The sequence below is a fragment of the Cervus canadensis genome, chromosome 20 (assembly GCF_019320065.1).
Source record: "Cervus canadensis isolate Bull #8, Minnesota chromosome 20, ASM1932006v1, whole genome shotgun sequence".
Lineage (NCBI taxonomy): Eukaryota > Metazoa > Chordata > Mammalia > Artiodactyla > Cervidae > Cervus > Cervus canadensis.
This window is the reverse complement of record NC_057405.1, coordinates 21581247-21597333: the sequence shown is the minus strand read 5'-3', so window position 1 is coordinate 21597333 and position 16087 is coordinate 21581247. Positions and strand designations below refer to the sequence as shown.

At 39.6% G+C, this 16087-nt stretch overlaps 1 protein-coding gene across 1 annotated transcript in view; it reads right to left on the bottom strand.

Moving 5' to 3' along the window:
* COL9A1 (collagen type IX alpha 1 chain) overlaps window positions 1–10995 on the bottom strand; it is a 90351-nt gene extending 79356 nt beyond the window's left edge. Inside the window, exons 1-5 of the mRNA XM_043439001.1 lie at window positions 10812–10995; window positions 10241–10314; window positions 9018–9095; window positions 8752–8884; window positions 2454–2850 (exon numbers count right to left, since the gene is read on the bottom strand). Of these exons, the coding sequence (XP_043294936.1) occupies window positions 2454–2850; window positions 8752–8884; window positions 9018–9095; window positions 10241–10314; window positions 10812–10825 (696 nt within the window). The 5' untranslated portion in view covers window positions 10826–10995. The remainder of the gene's footprint in view (window positions 1–2453; window positions 2851–8751; window positions 8885–9017; window positions 9096–10240; window positions 10315–10811) is intronic.
* Between the last annotated feature and the right edge of the window lie 5092 nt (window positions 10996–16087).

Below are 16087 nucleotides of genomic sequence, written 5' to 3'. Positions count from 1 at the left end.
TGAAATTGTTGAAAGGATAAAGTAAGTTAATGAGAGAAATAAAAGTACTTTTAAAGCTTTGAATTGGTATATTAGGGATATTAAGATGCTAAAAAGGCATAGATAGGATTTACTTATGTAGAATTTTCTACTTCTTTGTCTTATACAGGGTAAAAATTGAGGAATACATTTTGGTGACAACTTTGGGCTTCCCAGGTGGCTCAGATAGTAAACTGTCTGCCTGCAACGTGGGAGACCCAGGTTCGATCCCTGGGTTAGGAAGATCCCCTGGAGAAGGAAATGGCAACCCACTCCAGTATTCTTGCCTGGAAAATTCCAAGGGCGGAGGAGCTGGTAGGCTATAGTACATGGGGTCGCAAAGAGTTGGACACAACTGAGCGACTTCACTTTCACTTTCACTTTTGACACTGACATTGTCACTGCCTATACTTGAGCGTAAGTAGGATTTGGAGGGCCTATAACCTTGATCTATTTTAGTTACTACACCACATCATCAAATACGGAACTTTAATGAGACTTTAGGTTCAAGTCTCTTTGGTGTTTCTTTGTGATGGAGTCAGAATTCAGTACAACGAGAAAAAACTGCTCATGCCTGTTGCAAATACTTTTAACATGGACAGCGTGCTGATTCTGAAAAGCTCCTTGGTGGACCGAAAGCAAAACATATCTCCAGTTGCCAGGTTCTTTGTTGCATTCCTGCACAAGGCAGAATAAAATCAAAGATGACTGGTCCTAAATGGTGTTCCCTGTGGTGTGAGACTCCATTTGGCAGGCAACGCAGAGTTAGCTGTGACGTGACTGGTTAGACTACAACATAATTAATGACACTACGACTTTACTGCTCTGGCCATTAGACACTTAATAGCATCTGAGCATGCAGAATTCAGAATTATAATGATGACATGCTTTTCAAGAACAGTGAATTAAATCAATTACACAAGCGCTTGATTGATATTCATCACAGTGAGAATATACTCTAAAGTCTCCTTCCCCTCGCTCATGGTCCAGAAGTGACACAAACATGGCAGAGGTGTGTTGTCTGAAGGCCACCCCAGTGCCATTGCAAAGATTTTGCTGCACAAAATTTCAAGATGATGCACCGGTGGTCCCATTGGCCTTCTAGCCCAGCCACTTGAAGTGTGATAACTCATTAGCTGGAGAAATACTTGCTCAAGTGTCTACAAGCCAGAGCAGTAATGTGGCAGTTATAAATTGCTTCCTGTCCATCACAGAATATAGAAATTTCACACTACCCTTCACACTAATCACAATTCTTCCCTTGAAAATAGGTTATTTGAACAATTCCATTACTGGGATGCCCACTAACCTTTCTTTCTTTGGAGAAGCGTGCAGGAACCATTCAAAATCATTGTGTCACCCCTGCTACGCTCCGTGATATGAGTTCTGTGACTAGAATTTAACAACTCTGTGCCAGACAGAGAGCAGAGAGTGTACAGCATTTGTTTATTGAGCTCTAAAATCCTTTGGTTTTTTCCCAAAAGATCACTTGCCCTGTAAAATTTAGTTTTTAAATTTCTATAATGTTATATAATATCCTTTTAAAGGACAACTCAGTGAATGTTTAACAATTCAAAATCATAGAACTATATGGTACTAGTTAGCACAAGTTTACGTGTCCTTATGTAATTCCTTATCTTTATATCCATCGGTCTCTACAGCAAAATCACAAACAGAGCTCTAAAATCCTTTACTTTCATAATATGTCAAGCAAGACCTACTTCTAAATAAAGAAATATTGTGCCATCTACATCGTTTCTACATCTTCTGGGTCAGATACCACATGACTTCCTAACCTCACCTCTCACACCCCGCAATTACTTCCTCTGACCCCCACTACGCCCCGTCCACACACATACTCACATTTTTACGTGTACATTTCATCCAAACCAGCCAGGCTCCTAATCTTTGAACATGGTTTATTTCCTCTCTATCTCTTTTTGCTTTCATTCTTTTACTCTCAGCTAGAATGTACTTTCTCCTCTTCTTTTACTAATTCAAATCCTGCCATGTCAAGCTCCATTGCTTCTGAGAAGAATGGGATTCTTGATTAACTGAATCTACCGTTCATCTTAACCTTACTTTGAATATGGCCACTGGTTATTTATACATAATATGTAGCACACCAGTGTGGGTTTTTGCAGGTTGCCTCAAAGGATTCTAGGTGCTCCAGGTGGTCATATAGCATCTTCCAAGTAGACTTTCAGCTACTCGGGACCAGGACCTGTCTACTCAACTGGCTCTGCCTCCCCATTCCATGCTACGCTCAAAGAAGGCACTAAAGACATTTTGAAAAACTGACTGAAAGACCTTTTAAAAAATGAATAACTGTCCATTGTTTAAGATATTCAGGTGATTTTTAAAGATGCTGAGGTCTTAATTTTCACCATTCTGGATTCGTTTTAATCTCCCTTAGTGTATGGCTGTATACTTACCGGAACAGAAACTTGAGGATTATCCACAAGTTTTCCCAGCACAGCAAAGCCATCGACATCGATCTGACCTCTTGGCTTTATCGGTAAGGACTCAATCCTGTTGCAGTCAATGAAAAGAGTCGCACTGCTCCTTTCCACGCCAATCATGAGCTTATGCCACTGGGAATCGAACAAGGAGGGCAAATTCGAAAAGGCTGCAGTTTGGAGACTTCCATCCAGCCCCTTGTATGAAAATGAAACAGATTTTGTTTGGCCATTAATCTTCACGCCAACTTGCTCCTTCCCTGAGGAATCCTGAATCTGCCAAATGCTCCAATGCTTTTCAAGTGTGCTTCCAGTCATCCGAAAAGTGGTTAGAAAGGAGTATTCTTCAGGCAGCCCACTGGGATACAAATGCCTGAGTAAAATTTTAAGACAGTAAATATAACTCTTGTTTTTTGTACTCAGGAGTATTACCATAATTCCTAATTACGCTATTTTAGATTCTAGACCTACAGAAACACCACAGTGTGAAAACCATGGGCTAGTTGTTCTTTCATGACTGTTCATAAAGACCTTTACTGAAGTCCATTTTACAGGCATCAAAGTTCCATCTTAAAATACATATTAAATAAAAAACTCCCTCATAGCTAAGGAAGGTCCCCAAATGCCACATAATTTCAACAATGTTACTATTTATACTACCTAAAGAGCTACTGTTCAGCAATCCCAGCTCAAAAACACATTCTGCCAAAAAACACATTCTTGCAAAGTTCTTGGCAACATTCTTCCACAAATGACAGAAGAGAACATTTGAAATCCAAATCAGATCTACCAATTTACAACGTGTTTAATTAAAGCAGGTTCATAAAATTTTATTTTGATGTAACATGTTAAGATTATTTGTTATTTTCATAATTGTTTGGATTTTCTCCTCCCCAAATATAACCTAGACTCACATAAGCATTTTGAGGATCGGTCACTTGCAGTCGTGAGATCAGTCCCTTCACACTGAGCATGTTTGTCTTTTCCAGGAACTTCAAAGTATGAAGTTAAAGTAACAGCTGGTTGCTTGTCAGTGGATGTGCGACAAGGGAAAGATGACCAGTTCTTACTTCTCTATTGCAACTCAGTTGTTCCCCAATCTGCCAGTTAAAACTGTGGCCCCTTCTTAATTTACTGCTTTAAGGGACACCAATAAGACATCAGTGTCCCTCCTACATCCTCCCCATCTTTGGAGGTAGCCTCTGGAGCAGCACCAGCTACTTGGGTGGTCTCTTGAAACCAAGCAGCTCAAGGCTGAAGACCAAACTTTTAAAAATCAGGACCTAGTAAGTGTAAATATCACCTTCACATCTCTGTCTTCAAGGTTGTATCATTCTAATTCCCTCCTTGTAAGCCTAGAAAAATTATTAAGCGAAGGATAAATCTTAGGGAAAGTGAAGTCTCTCAGTCATGTCCGACTCTTTGCGACCCCATGAACTGTAGCCTCCCGCGCTCCTCCGTCCGTGGGATTTTCCAGGCAAGAGTACTGGAGTGGGGTTGCCATTGCCTTCTCCAGAGGATCCTCCCGACTCAGGGATCGAACCCGGGTCTCCCACATTGTAGGCAGACGCTTTACCATCTGAGCCACTGGGGAAGTTTAGGAAAACTAGATGCCAATTAATTTTGTTTGACATTGCTTAAAACAGTTATGGACCAGGACCCAAAGCCTCAGATAATCTTCCTTCAGATCATACTCCAGTTTTATAGCCCTCTTCTGTGTAAAGAAGAAAAGATAAGAAATATCTAAGTAGATAGTGATTTATTTATTACAAACTAATATGGTGGTGGTCATGGTGATTTAGTTGCTAAATCATGTCTGACTCTTGCGACCCCATGGACTGTAGCCTGCCAGGCTCTTTTGTCCACAGGATCTTCCAGGCAAGAATACTGGAGTAGGTTGCCAGTTCCTTCTCTGGGGGATCTTCCCTACCCAGAGATCGAACCCAGGTCTCCTGCATTGCAGGCAGATTGTTTTCTGACTGAGCCACCTGGGAAGTGCCAACACATAAAAATGTATTGTGTTGGCATATGTGCAATTCCAGTTACACTAAGATATATTGTTGGGGTCCAAAATTCCTAAACCAAAAAATACCTCAGTTCCAAGAATGTTTAGCTATAAGTGAAAATATTCAATTTGTTATGATTTTCTGTCCTTAACTATAAAAATTTTATCATCTTTATTACAACATAAGCAAACATATAACTTTTTTTCACTTCAAATATTTTTGCAAATCTTCAATAAGATGGGTCAACTAGGTCAACAAGTGTCATTGTTTTGTTAGTTTTATAAAACTAACAAAAATGTGAAGCTTTTCTTTTGAGTACTCTTATCACCCAAGTACTTCTTTTAGCCATTGTTTTCTAATATAATTGGCTTTTATTTATAATACTGGGTAAATTTCATTTGCAGCTTTTATTTTTAACTGATTACTGGTGATGCTTATTATTCTCTTGGAAAAGCTTTCAATTCTCTACATATATTTTATATTTGTCATGTGTATGGGAGGTTTAAACATGCACATTTAAAAAGATTCACTTTGGAGCTTAAGAAGAAAAAATATATACAGCAACTATTTACTATCCTATTTTCCCCAGACGGGGATGTCTAACATACATATTTCAATATTTTTTAACATAGACTGTTTCCTTTGACTTAAGATTTTTCAGACTATACTTATTCCAGGGAGCCCTCTGAGAAGAAGCTAAGAGGTTCACTGATGACAGTTTAAGCTACTGCCTACTGTGTGTAATTATAAAACCTTATGGAATGCTGTACACCCCATCTAACCAACTAAATTAATTTGGAACCAGGAGATACATTTTAAAGTTTTATTCAATGGTGAAATTTGGCAATTTTGCAATTTAAATTACATATATAGTCTCCTGCGTATTCTTTTCAATAATTGACCTGAATTTAACTGGATACTTAAAGAATTGGGGCCAGTAGTTAAAAATAGTTATTGTTGAGGTGTGAGGTTTTCCAAGAAAGAGGATAAACCCTAATGCTTTGTCTCCTCTTACTTAAAGCATTAACTTCCTAGGCTTTTAAAAACTGTACATGTCACCTATTATTTATTTAAAGATGCACTGGGGAAAGCTGTAGAATTTCATCAAGGAAAACAAGTCTATTTGTTTCGATTCTAGAAGTCACAGTAACTTCTTCACACGACTCCTTCGCAAAGACATTAGGAGGTTAACTGAGGGATCTCTCCCAGTTTGTGCTTCATCAAATGTTCCTGCTAAATAAGCAAAGAGATTATGTTGAAGGTAGGATGTGACAAAATGTCTTCATTTACTTCTGACTTGGTCATGTAATGACAAGTTGTTGTTTTTTTTTTTTAAATGGGAGGTATTGGGGTCACTAGAAAACAATTCATTTATGGACATATTGTTAAGTCAAGAGTATCCAGCTCTCTCTCTCTCTCCATATGTGTGAATATAATATGTGTGTATACAAATATAATCAAGATTGTCATGTTATTAATCTTTCAAACTAAGTTAATGCATTAAAAGGTAAGAGGAGAAACATGGTAAGAAGAGAAAATTCCTTTTAGTGTTCAGATTGGTTATATATATACCTATACTTGAATATACCCAAGACCATTTAAAACTCCTCACAAGTCTAATTCAAAGAACAGCTAGTCCCCTTGTCTTTTTTGGATACCTAAGTTTCTGTTCTTGAAAATATGCTATGCACTTCGATAAGTAAACTTGACAGCGTACATAATTTAAAAGAGGCTGAATCTATAAATGATTTATTTCATTATGCTACAATCTGCACAGAATATCTTAAAAGGAGAATCACACAGTTTGAATAAAAGATAAGAAGTCCTTGGACCATGGAACATTTATTTATGACCTTAACCCATGAAAAGCTAAAGATTGTATTTGTTGCTGCAAACAAACACAAATGTCTGAAGCATGAGATGAGAATGTAAAACTCTTATGCCTAAAATAAAGAATTAAAAGCATCAAAATTATGTGGTTATGAATATTGTTTAAAAATTGGAAAGACAAATAACCACAAATTACGATTCTGTCATGTTAGCTCCATGTGCTATAGTCTTCCTCCCACGAAGATCAGCCTATATTCTCCAGCACAGAAATCCCCTTAAAAGTCAAGGCAGCCCACTGCATGCATGGTTTGAGAACAATTCCAGTTTCTGCCTTTTTTGAGCAGGACTGCTTAGACTTCCCTGGTGCCTCAGATGATAAAGTGTCTGACCCAGGTTCGATCCCTGGGTTGGGAAGGTCCCCCTGGAGAAGGCAATGGCAACCCACTCCAGTACTCTTGCCTGGAAAATCCCATGGACGGAGGAGTGTGGGAGGCTATAGTCCATGGGGTTGCAAAGAGTCGGACACGACTGAGCGACTTCAGTGGGATGGTGCAGGGCAGCTCAAAGAGAAAAAGTCCTTAAGGTGAAAAGACCCCTGCAGCACCTCTGCCCTCTAGCGCTCTCACTGTTACGGCAAACACCTCACCAATGCCCCTGTATGCCAGGCTCTCCTGGAGCCCTCTCTGTTTAGTGACATTTACTCTTCATGGCAACCAGTGGCATTGTTACTATTATTCTTAATTCTAACCTGAGGGAACTGGGTCAAAGGCAGTTTAGGCAACTTGCCCAAGGCACTCCATCCATCTCAGCCCTGCTTCTCCTCCTTCCCTTTTTATTTCTTTCTCCTACTCTCTTCTTCTACTTCCTTCCTCCTTCTTCCTTCATATCTTAATAAGTTAAACAACAGCCTTTAGTCTTTGTGGGGACAGGGAGTAAGAAAGAGAGAATATGGGACATTAGTTGTAGCCTATGAAAAATATTTCGTGACCACTTTAGGTGCTTAGAGAAAAACAACAAGAAAGACAAGCAGGAGGAAGGAAGGCTGCTTGGCCTCCACCTCGGAACTTAGAGTTAATGACAGTCCAGACAGTGCCTTAAATTTAGAGAAGAAAGGTCAGCATTAAGGGTCTGGTGTCATGTTCAATTATTTTATTAAAGAAATAAAAATCAGGGTATTCAAAAGCTTATTTAAGAATACATCCAGCCCTTCTGTACATGAAAAGAAAATATATGAAAAATATCAATGGCTATTATCATGCTTTTAATCTTTCCAAATGCAACTGGTTTCCAGGGTCACTATGGGGTAGCAGTTAGAGGCATAGCCCCTGAAACAATTCTGCCTGGATTTCAGTCCTCTTAGCACCTCCTCACCCTGTGACCTTATGCAAGTAACTTAAACTCTCTGGCCTCAGTTTCCTCTTCCATGAAATATGGATAAAAATGTCCCCACCACAAAATTGTAATAAGGATGCAATTTGATGTTGATTAGTAAATCTAGAAAAAGAGCTTATACATGGACTATTATTGTTTTATAAAATATAGTATGTTCAAAACATGAATTTCTGTATGCAGTCTGGCACTATATCAGAACATTCTAATTTTGCCAAAATGTTCACTATTATAAATGCTTAGCATTTCTATGATATTCTTTTGCTGTTCTAATTAGTCATTATTTACCTTTACATCTTAATTTCTATTGAAGTCCTAATTTTCTTGTTCATATACTAGAGAAATCTTAACCATATTTTTTACAGTGCCGTAAAACATTCAGTCATCATCATTATCACATTTAAGGTATTTAGGTGATATAAAGCTGAAAACCCTGAAGCTCATTCATAACAATGTCATGACTCAATAGTTTTATATGCATTAAAACACCTCCGTTATAAAAGATTTAAAGAAGAAAAAGCTTAGCTCCAGAGAAGGAGATACAGGATTTTAAAAGTATTATCACTGCCATTATTTCTCTTATCATTATTCTGGTTTTAGTTTTGTCTGGATCCTGCCAGGAGCCAAGCATTGGATGTGTGGATCTATTTCAGCACCAGGATGCTTGAACAGCGCCATTGTGAGCCTTCTAACCACTGGGTGGTTTCTAGTTAAATTTATGCTTAACCCCTGGCACTTTTCACAGAGGGTCCTTTCAGGCAAAAACCAGACAAATTATAGAAAAACAGAGAGCAAAGTAATAAGAACATGTCCTGAATCAATGTATAATAGTCTCAGTGATTTCTTTTCCTGGAATGGAAAGTGAAACATGAAAAGCATTCACATATTTGGGCACTAAAGATAGTAGGTAAATAAATTCCTTCATCTTTAAATAAAATCATGATCCAAGAAATATTGAGCTGGGGAAGACTCTCTAACATTGGATAGATTTTCATTTTTTTAAACTGTGTTTGAGGCAAATAACTAAATCAAGTATTTTTTTACATTACCTGGTTGGAATCCTGAAGTCTACATTATTTCCCAGCTTGTAAGCCACCTGTAAGGCAGTTGATCCAACTACCCTCTGGATAGCTCTTCTGGATGCTGCTTTATCTATCTGGAACTGAGAAATCAAGTCATATCCTACAGAAAGGGAACACAAGATAAAAGTAAAATGAGACTGTTTTCATTCCTCTCCAGAGCCTTTCCAAATAAAAGATGTATCAGGTAAATTTATAGAAAGCATGCATGCTCAATATGATACACTGCTACTCACCTGGTAAATCATCTTGTCCAATCCTGACCTTTGGACAGAGTTCATTTTCACCATTGGAATTTGAATTAACAGGGAACCCTGCAAAAGAGATAGCATGTCATCTTACCTCAACCCCTACAGAGATCATAGGGATATACCAATAATAATAAGAGCTGAGCAACTATTTAAAATGCAATATTATACTAAACAGCTTCATTACTAGTAATATATTTGGCTTTAACTCTACAACTCTATGATTATAATTTATTCATATTCAATCCACCTGGGTTGAAGACACAAAGTTGCTTTAATAACTTGTGTTGGGAAAATGTTCCCTTTGGGGAAGTTTGGAATTTGTTCTTTTTGGAACCACATCTGCATGATGTTCTGAATGGCACAGTGTCAGAAGCCTATTTGGTTTGGGCTAGAATATATTGCTTTAAGCACCACAAATTTTAGCAATCCTGAGAGAATCCAGAGCCAGTTCAATGGTACTTCTGCAGAGTGGAGTTCTTAAGAATCTTTGTCAAATAGAGGAAGGAGCTGAGGCTTTCTTAGGATTCCCTAAGCCTAGATAAATAGAGACAATGCACTTGATTTCATAAATTTCTTCTAAGAGATCAAATAAAGTTTCCAACTAGAATATTACCAGCATCTTAGAATGGGGAAGAATAGTGAGGAGAAGAAAAGAAATCATGCGAATTAAACCCTCAATCACAAGGAGTGTGAAAAATCCTAGAATGAAATTTGGTGCTTCTTAGCAAGTAAAAGGTTGTAGGGAGGGACTCTTTTTTTCAACAACACAAAAGGCTTCTTGTAACTGTCCAAACCCAGTGCCCTTCTGAGACTCACCTGGTGACAGACACTTCCTAGATTTCAGAAAAAGCATTTTCCAGTTACATAGCTTTGGCCTGCAGTTTCAGTACATCAAGCATACTCTTTATACCTCATCTGACCTCAGATTATTGGCTTCTATCTATTCATCCATCCATCTAACATTACCAACCACCATCTGAACCAGGTAGGTGCTGGGCCAGACACAGGTGAGGTTTCCTGCCCAGCTGTAGTCACAGCCAGGACTTTTGCACACGCAGCACTGAACATGGGCATCAGATACACCCACAGCCAAAGCAGGACTGAAGAAGGAGGGTGTGAAGGACCCTGGCTGCCTCACTCAGCCAGACCTGCCTGGTCCTTTCAGGGAACAAGAAGTATTTTGAAATCGAGAAACTGGGACCTCTTACTTGGGCGACGCTTGACAGTCACTGATGCCCAGGTCCCCAGGAAACTGCAAACAAAGAAGAGAACTGGAATTTTCCTGCAGAGGAGAGAAGAAAATCGACTCAAACAGGAGTCCCTCCAGGTGGGGACTATGCCATTATTTTAAAAGTGGCACACCTGATGAATGCAGGCGACTGGTCCGCAGTCTAGTTTATTTTTTCCATTTTCCTTATTAAATTCAATTGAGAGAGTTAATGAATTTTTTCCCAACTCCTATTCTAAAATGATCGTGAGACTACTGGTTTCTCCTGTCTCGCTTTCCTCATACCTACCTGTCTTGCTAGAAACATCTACATCTCTATCTCTGCCTCTGCGTTCTTTTATCTTCTTTTTCTGCCTCTCCATTTTGGTGGCTGTCTCTCTTCTCTCTCTCGTTTTCACTCTTTTCTCTCTCGCTCATCTATCTCTGTCTCCCCCTCTCCCCTGCCCGCCTCTCTCCTCCCCTCCTACCGCTACTTGTAAAAACACAGACCCCCGGCTCTGAGCGCCCCCAGTCCAGTCTCCCCACCACTGTTTTCCATCTCAAAGTCTTACCACAAGCTCCTCATTTTCCCAACTGGCTTTACTTCGTTGCCAACAGTCCCAGTGAAGAAGGGACTGTAGGGGAGCTGATACTCCCCCAAGACACCTTCAGGACCACCCCAGGGTTGAGTTCTGGGCCAGCTTTGGTCCTTCCTGCCCTTGTGAGGGCTAAATGCAAAGGGAGAGGACCAGAGGCATCTGGTGATACTTTAAGCCAAAGCAGAAGGAAGGGGTGGGGAGATGCCGCCCAGTAAGGCCAGGCCTAGTCAGGGGTGTGTCCCCAAAGCTAACGAGGTTTTACAGAAGGAGGGACTAGCAAGGGAACGTTTGCTGAAAAGAAAAAAAAAAAAGCCAGGATGTGGAGAAGTTCACAGGCAAGCTACTATAAGGACACAGTGGAAACTTTGAGAACTGCTATAGGAATACAGTGGAAGCTTTTAGAGGAAAGCAGGGATATGGGGATTCATGGGGGCCCTGGTACCCAATCAACCTTTTTCTGAATCTCCATCTGTTCTGACACTCTTCAGTTGTATGTCCTCCAGCAAACTGGTTAATACATCTGTAGCTCTGTTGCCTTAACTGCGAAACAAGTTGAAAATAGTTACCCCCAAACAGTTGTTTAGAGAAATAAACTGGATAGCAAGCAGAGTCTTGCACCTGGCTCAGGAGAACCATCATTATTCCCATCATCGTTGTCATTGTAGTTAATATTTCACCATGTGTGCCCCTCTACTGAAAGTACTTGAAGCCTGATAACATTTAGTTTTCATGACATTATAATGTAAGACTAAAATTATTCCCACTTTAGAGGTGAGACAACTGAGGCACAGAATATGAAGTAACTTGTAACTTCAAAGTTGCACGACTAATTTACTCAACACTTGTGAGCTCTCTGCACTTGATGGCTGGAGATCCTGATAAAATCTCAAGCCCCGGGTCTTATTTCTTCCTAAACTCTATAGTTACAGTATGAGTTGAGCAGAACATCCTTGGAAATCAGCGACATCTTATGCTCTAAAAACAAGTTGAGTGCAAGTTACAAGGACCATAGATCTGGAGAGAGAGATTTATATCAGTCCCGTGTCAGACATACCCAGAAGCTGAGCAGGTCAAGAGTGAGTCCCCACCCCACCCACTTAGGATGGTCCAGCCCAAACTCAAGGACTTTCAGGGACAGGGGATCCAAAAATCCTAATGAGTCATGGTATCTAGCATGAAGTAGTTTTGCTTCCTCGACATTTCTTTAATTTTTATATTAACTAAAATTTTTCTTTCTCTGCAAACTAAGCAGTGTTTCTTCTTATGGTTTGTTTGTTCCCCTTGCCCCATCCCCACCCACCCCAAAAAAAAGTTCCCTTCCTCTTCTGCCTCCTTCAGCTCACTGAAGGGATGGCTGAGGAGATGGGAGCTAGGCAAACTCCACCACCCATTTGCTTTCCATTGCTTTTCTCCCCACAGCACTGGGACATCTGTTTCCTCATGTTGTTTGGAGTTTCCCATGCATCCCTGTCCTTCTCATTCCATCTATCCAAGATGATTTCCTTGGGCAGTCAACTTGGCTGAGTCACAGAATTACAGATAGTCCTGTCTTAGCTTACTCTTAAAAGTCAACCAGGGCTTATCTTATATAAATGGAACAGTTTACTAGCCCAAAGAACTGACTCTAGATAAACCTCACTCAGTCTTTAGAAACATCAGCAATGGCTCACTCTTAAGTAACAGTGTGTTCAGACCGAGGACAGAAAATCTCCCCTGCATAAGCTGGAGCCCTTGACCTAGGAGAGCCCACACTTCTGTGAGTAAATAAAGAGTGACATCAAGATGCGATCCAGTAAGTGCTATTCCACAAATATGACAAACTGGGTCAAAATGATCAAAGTGGGGGTTGCATTATCACAGCCATTCTTAGAACAATGTAAAAAGCTTTTGAACGAGCCAAATGAAATGATGAAATTCTGCACTGGTTTCTAGTTATAAAAGGAATCTTCTATGGTACAGCATCTCAGAAAGCACAGAAATCCTCAACTCTGTTACCTTCTGACTTCTGCTTCTAAAGGGCCATATGGGTCCTAATTCTCCTGTTAGTAACCTAATTATGCTCTGTGTAATTAAGGGGGCCTATGCTTCCTGTACAAAATCAGTGTTAGATCTCCTTTATGTGGCAAAATCCAACACAGACCAGGTTGTATTACCAGCTTTTATCTGCTGCCAACAAACTTTAAAATTTTTGCTTTAATAAAATTCAGAGAAAATGATGATTAAAAAAGAAAAGAATTGACTCTCTACTGGTAGGACATCAAAGGAGACATCTTGACATCCCAAAATCACACAGGTAAAGCCAACCCTAGATCCATAGGGAAAAGGGCCTTCTCCAAAGGCATCCTCTCCACTGAAGCCATCTATTTGCTAAACAAGGCCTCTAATATATTACTCCAGGAAAGAACTGGCAGATTTCCCCATGGAATTATGTTTTTTGAGAAATTCTTTTGCTAAGTGTTTTAGAAATCTCACCTCTGCTTTTGCACCTGCCTCATCCCACTTTGAAGAATCTTCTATAGCTGGGATCTGAAGGCAAAGTTTTAATAAAAAGATAAAAGGATAGAGAAGAAAATGGGTTTGTTTATAAGTGGTTTGGTGTATTTCCAGCTTGGCAGTTTTATTTAAGGTGGTGAAGAGCAAGCAACTACTCTAAAAAAAAGATGTAAATCCAGAGAAAAAATATATTTTTAAAAATATATATAAATATAGAATATTTTTTTAAAAGATATTTTTATCTAACATGCATATTTAAGGACACTTTTTCCCTCCTCCTCCCACCCCCATTTTCTATTAGTCATATTTTCTAATATGACATTAACCACTATCATTGTGGCTCAGACTGTAAACAGTCTGCCTACAATGCCCAGATCCATCCCTGGGTCGGGAAAATCCCCTGGAGAAGGAAATGGCAACCCAGTCCAGTATTTTTGCCTGGAGAATCCCATGGACAGAGAGGAGCCTGGCGGGCTACAATCCATGAGATCACAGAGTTAGACATGACTGAACGACTCATATGACATTAGGGTCTGAAAGGGACTAGGACAAACCCTACACTACTCCCATCTGGTCATGCTGCACCCTAAAATCATAGGTACACGAGTTTTTTCATCATTAACTCTATTACCTCACTATACCTAACAGTTCTAATCCTGAAAAACCATATGGAAATGAAATCTGGTTGTTTATGTCAGGCTGCAAATGCACCAAGACAGCTTGATGTTTTAAATGATCCATTTTATAAACAGAAGTATTTGATACGGACTAACTGTGCTTTAACCTCTCTTCAGTCAGTTCAGTTCAGTCGCTCAGTCGTGTCTGACTCTTTGTGACCCCATGAATCACAGCACACCAGGCCTCCCTGTCCATCACAAACTCCCAGAGTTTACTCAAACTCATGTCCATTGAGTCGGTGATGCCATCCAGCCATCTCATCCTCTGTCGTCCCCTTCTCCTCCTGCCCCCAATCCCTCCCTGTATCAGGGTCTTTTCCAATGAGTCACTTCTTCGCATCAGGTGGCCAAAGTATTGGAGTTTCAGCTTCAGCATCAGTCCTTCCAATGAACACCCAGGACTGATCTCCTTCAGGATGGACTGGTTGGATCTCCTTGCAGTCCAAGGGACTCTCAAGAGTCTTCTCCAACACCACAGTTCAAAAGCATCAATTTTTCGGCGCTCAGCTTTCTTCACAGTCCAACTCTCACATCCATACATGACCACTGGAAAAACCATAGCCTTGACCAGACGGATCTTTGTTGGCAAAGTAATGTCTCTGCTTTTTAATATGCTGTCTAGGTTGGTCATAACTTTCCTTCCAAGGAGTAAGCGTCTTTTAATTTTATGGCTGCAGTCACCATCTGCAGTGATTTTGGGGCCCAAAAAAATAAAGTCTGACACTGTTTCCACTGTCTCCCCATCTATTGCCCATGAAGTGATGGGACCAGATGCCATGATCTTAGTTTTCTGAATGTTGAGCTTTAAGCCAACTTTTCCACTCTCCTCTTTCACTTTCATCAAGAGGCCATAAGGGTGGTGTCATCTGCGTATCTGAGATTATTGATATTTCTCCCGGCAATCTTGATTCCAGCTTGTGCCTCTTCCAGCCCAGCATTTCTCAGGATGTACTCTGCATATAAGTTAAATAAGCAGGGTGACAATATACAGCCTTGATTAACCCCCCTCAAAACACTGTGCTCTACATAACATATATACACGCTGATATTTTCCTTTCTATCAACCCAGAATTCCATTTACTCACAGTTTAAATTGGGGAACATCATCACAAATAATCAGTTTGCTTGATCATCTACTTTCTTTCATTTGTTCACTCAGTCATTTGACAAACACTTCTTGAATCAAGAAGTGTACCCTAAGTGTATGTCACTGCTAGCAAGTGTCAGGAGTTGAAGAGAGAAAAAGTACAAATAAATACAACCTTGCCCCGAGGAAGATCATGGCTCAGTAGGGAATCAAATGTAAGAATGACTGCAAAATAACCAGTGAAAGAGGCTCACCATCACTGAAAACAAGTATGAACTCAGTCCAGGAGCACTGAGAAATTTTTCAGTTAAAAAAAACAACACACAATTGACCTTTTACCCATTTTGCTGACTGTCCAACCCTCTATCTCTTTGGTCACTACCAGTTTGTTCTCTGTATTTATGATTTTTTTTTCATTTGTTTGTTTGAGGTTTTTTTCAGATTCCATATATGAGTGAAATCATATAGTATTTGTCTTTCTTCTTCTTTGTTTCACTTAGAACAGTACTTCCCAGGTCCATCCATGTTGCCACAATGCCAAGATTTCATTCTTTTTATAGCTAAGTATGCAATATTTAATTATATATATGTATCACTCCTTCTTTATCCATTCATCCATTGATAGATGTGGATTATTCTCATATCTTGACTATTGTAAATAGTACTGCAACAAACATGGGGGTAAGTATATATTTTTAATTAGTGGCCGCAACAAATTTATAGTCCCATCATCAGTTTAAGAAGGGTCCTTTTTTTCCCACATCCTTGCCAACACTTGTTATTTCTTATCTTTTTGAGAATAGCCATTCTAGTAGGTGTGAGGTGATATTTCATTGTGGTTTTGATATGCATCTCCCTAATAATTAGTGATGTTGAATATCTTTTCATGTATCTGTTTCCCATCTGCATGACTTCTTTGAAAAATGTCTATTCAGATCCTATGCCTATTTTTTAACCAGGTTGTCTGTTTATTTTATTGAGTTGTACGAGTT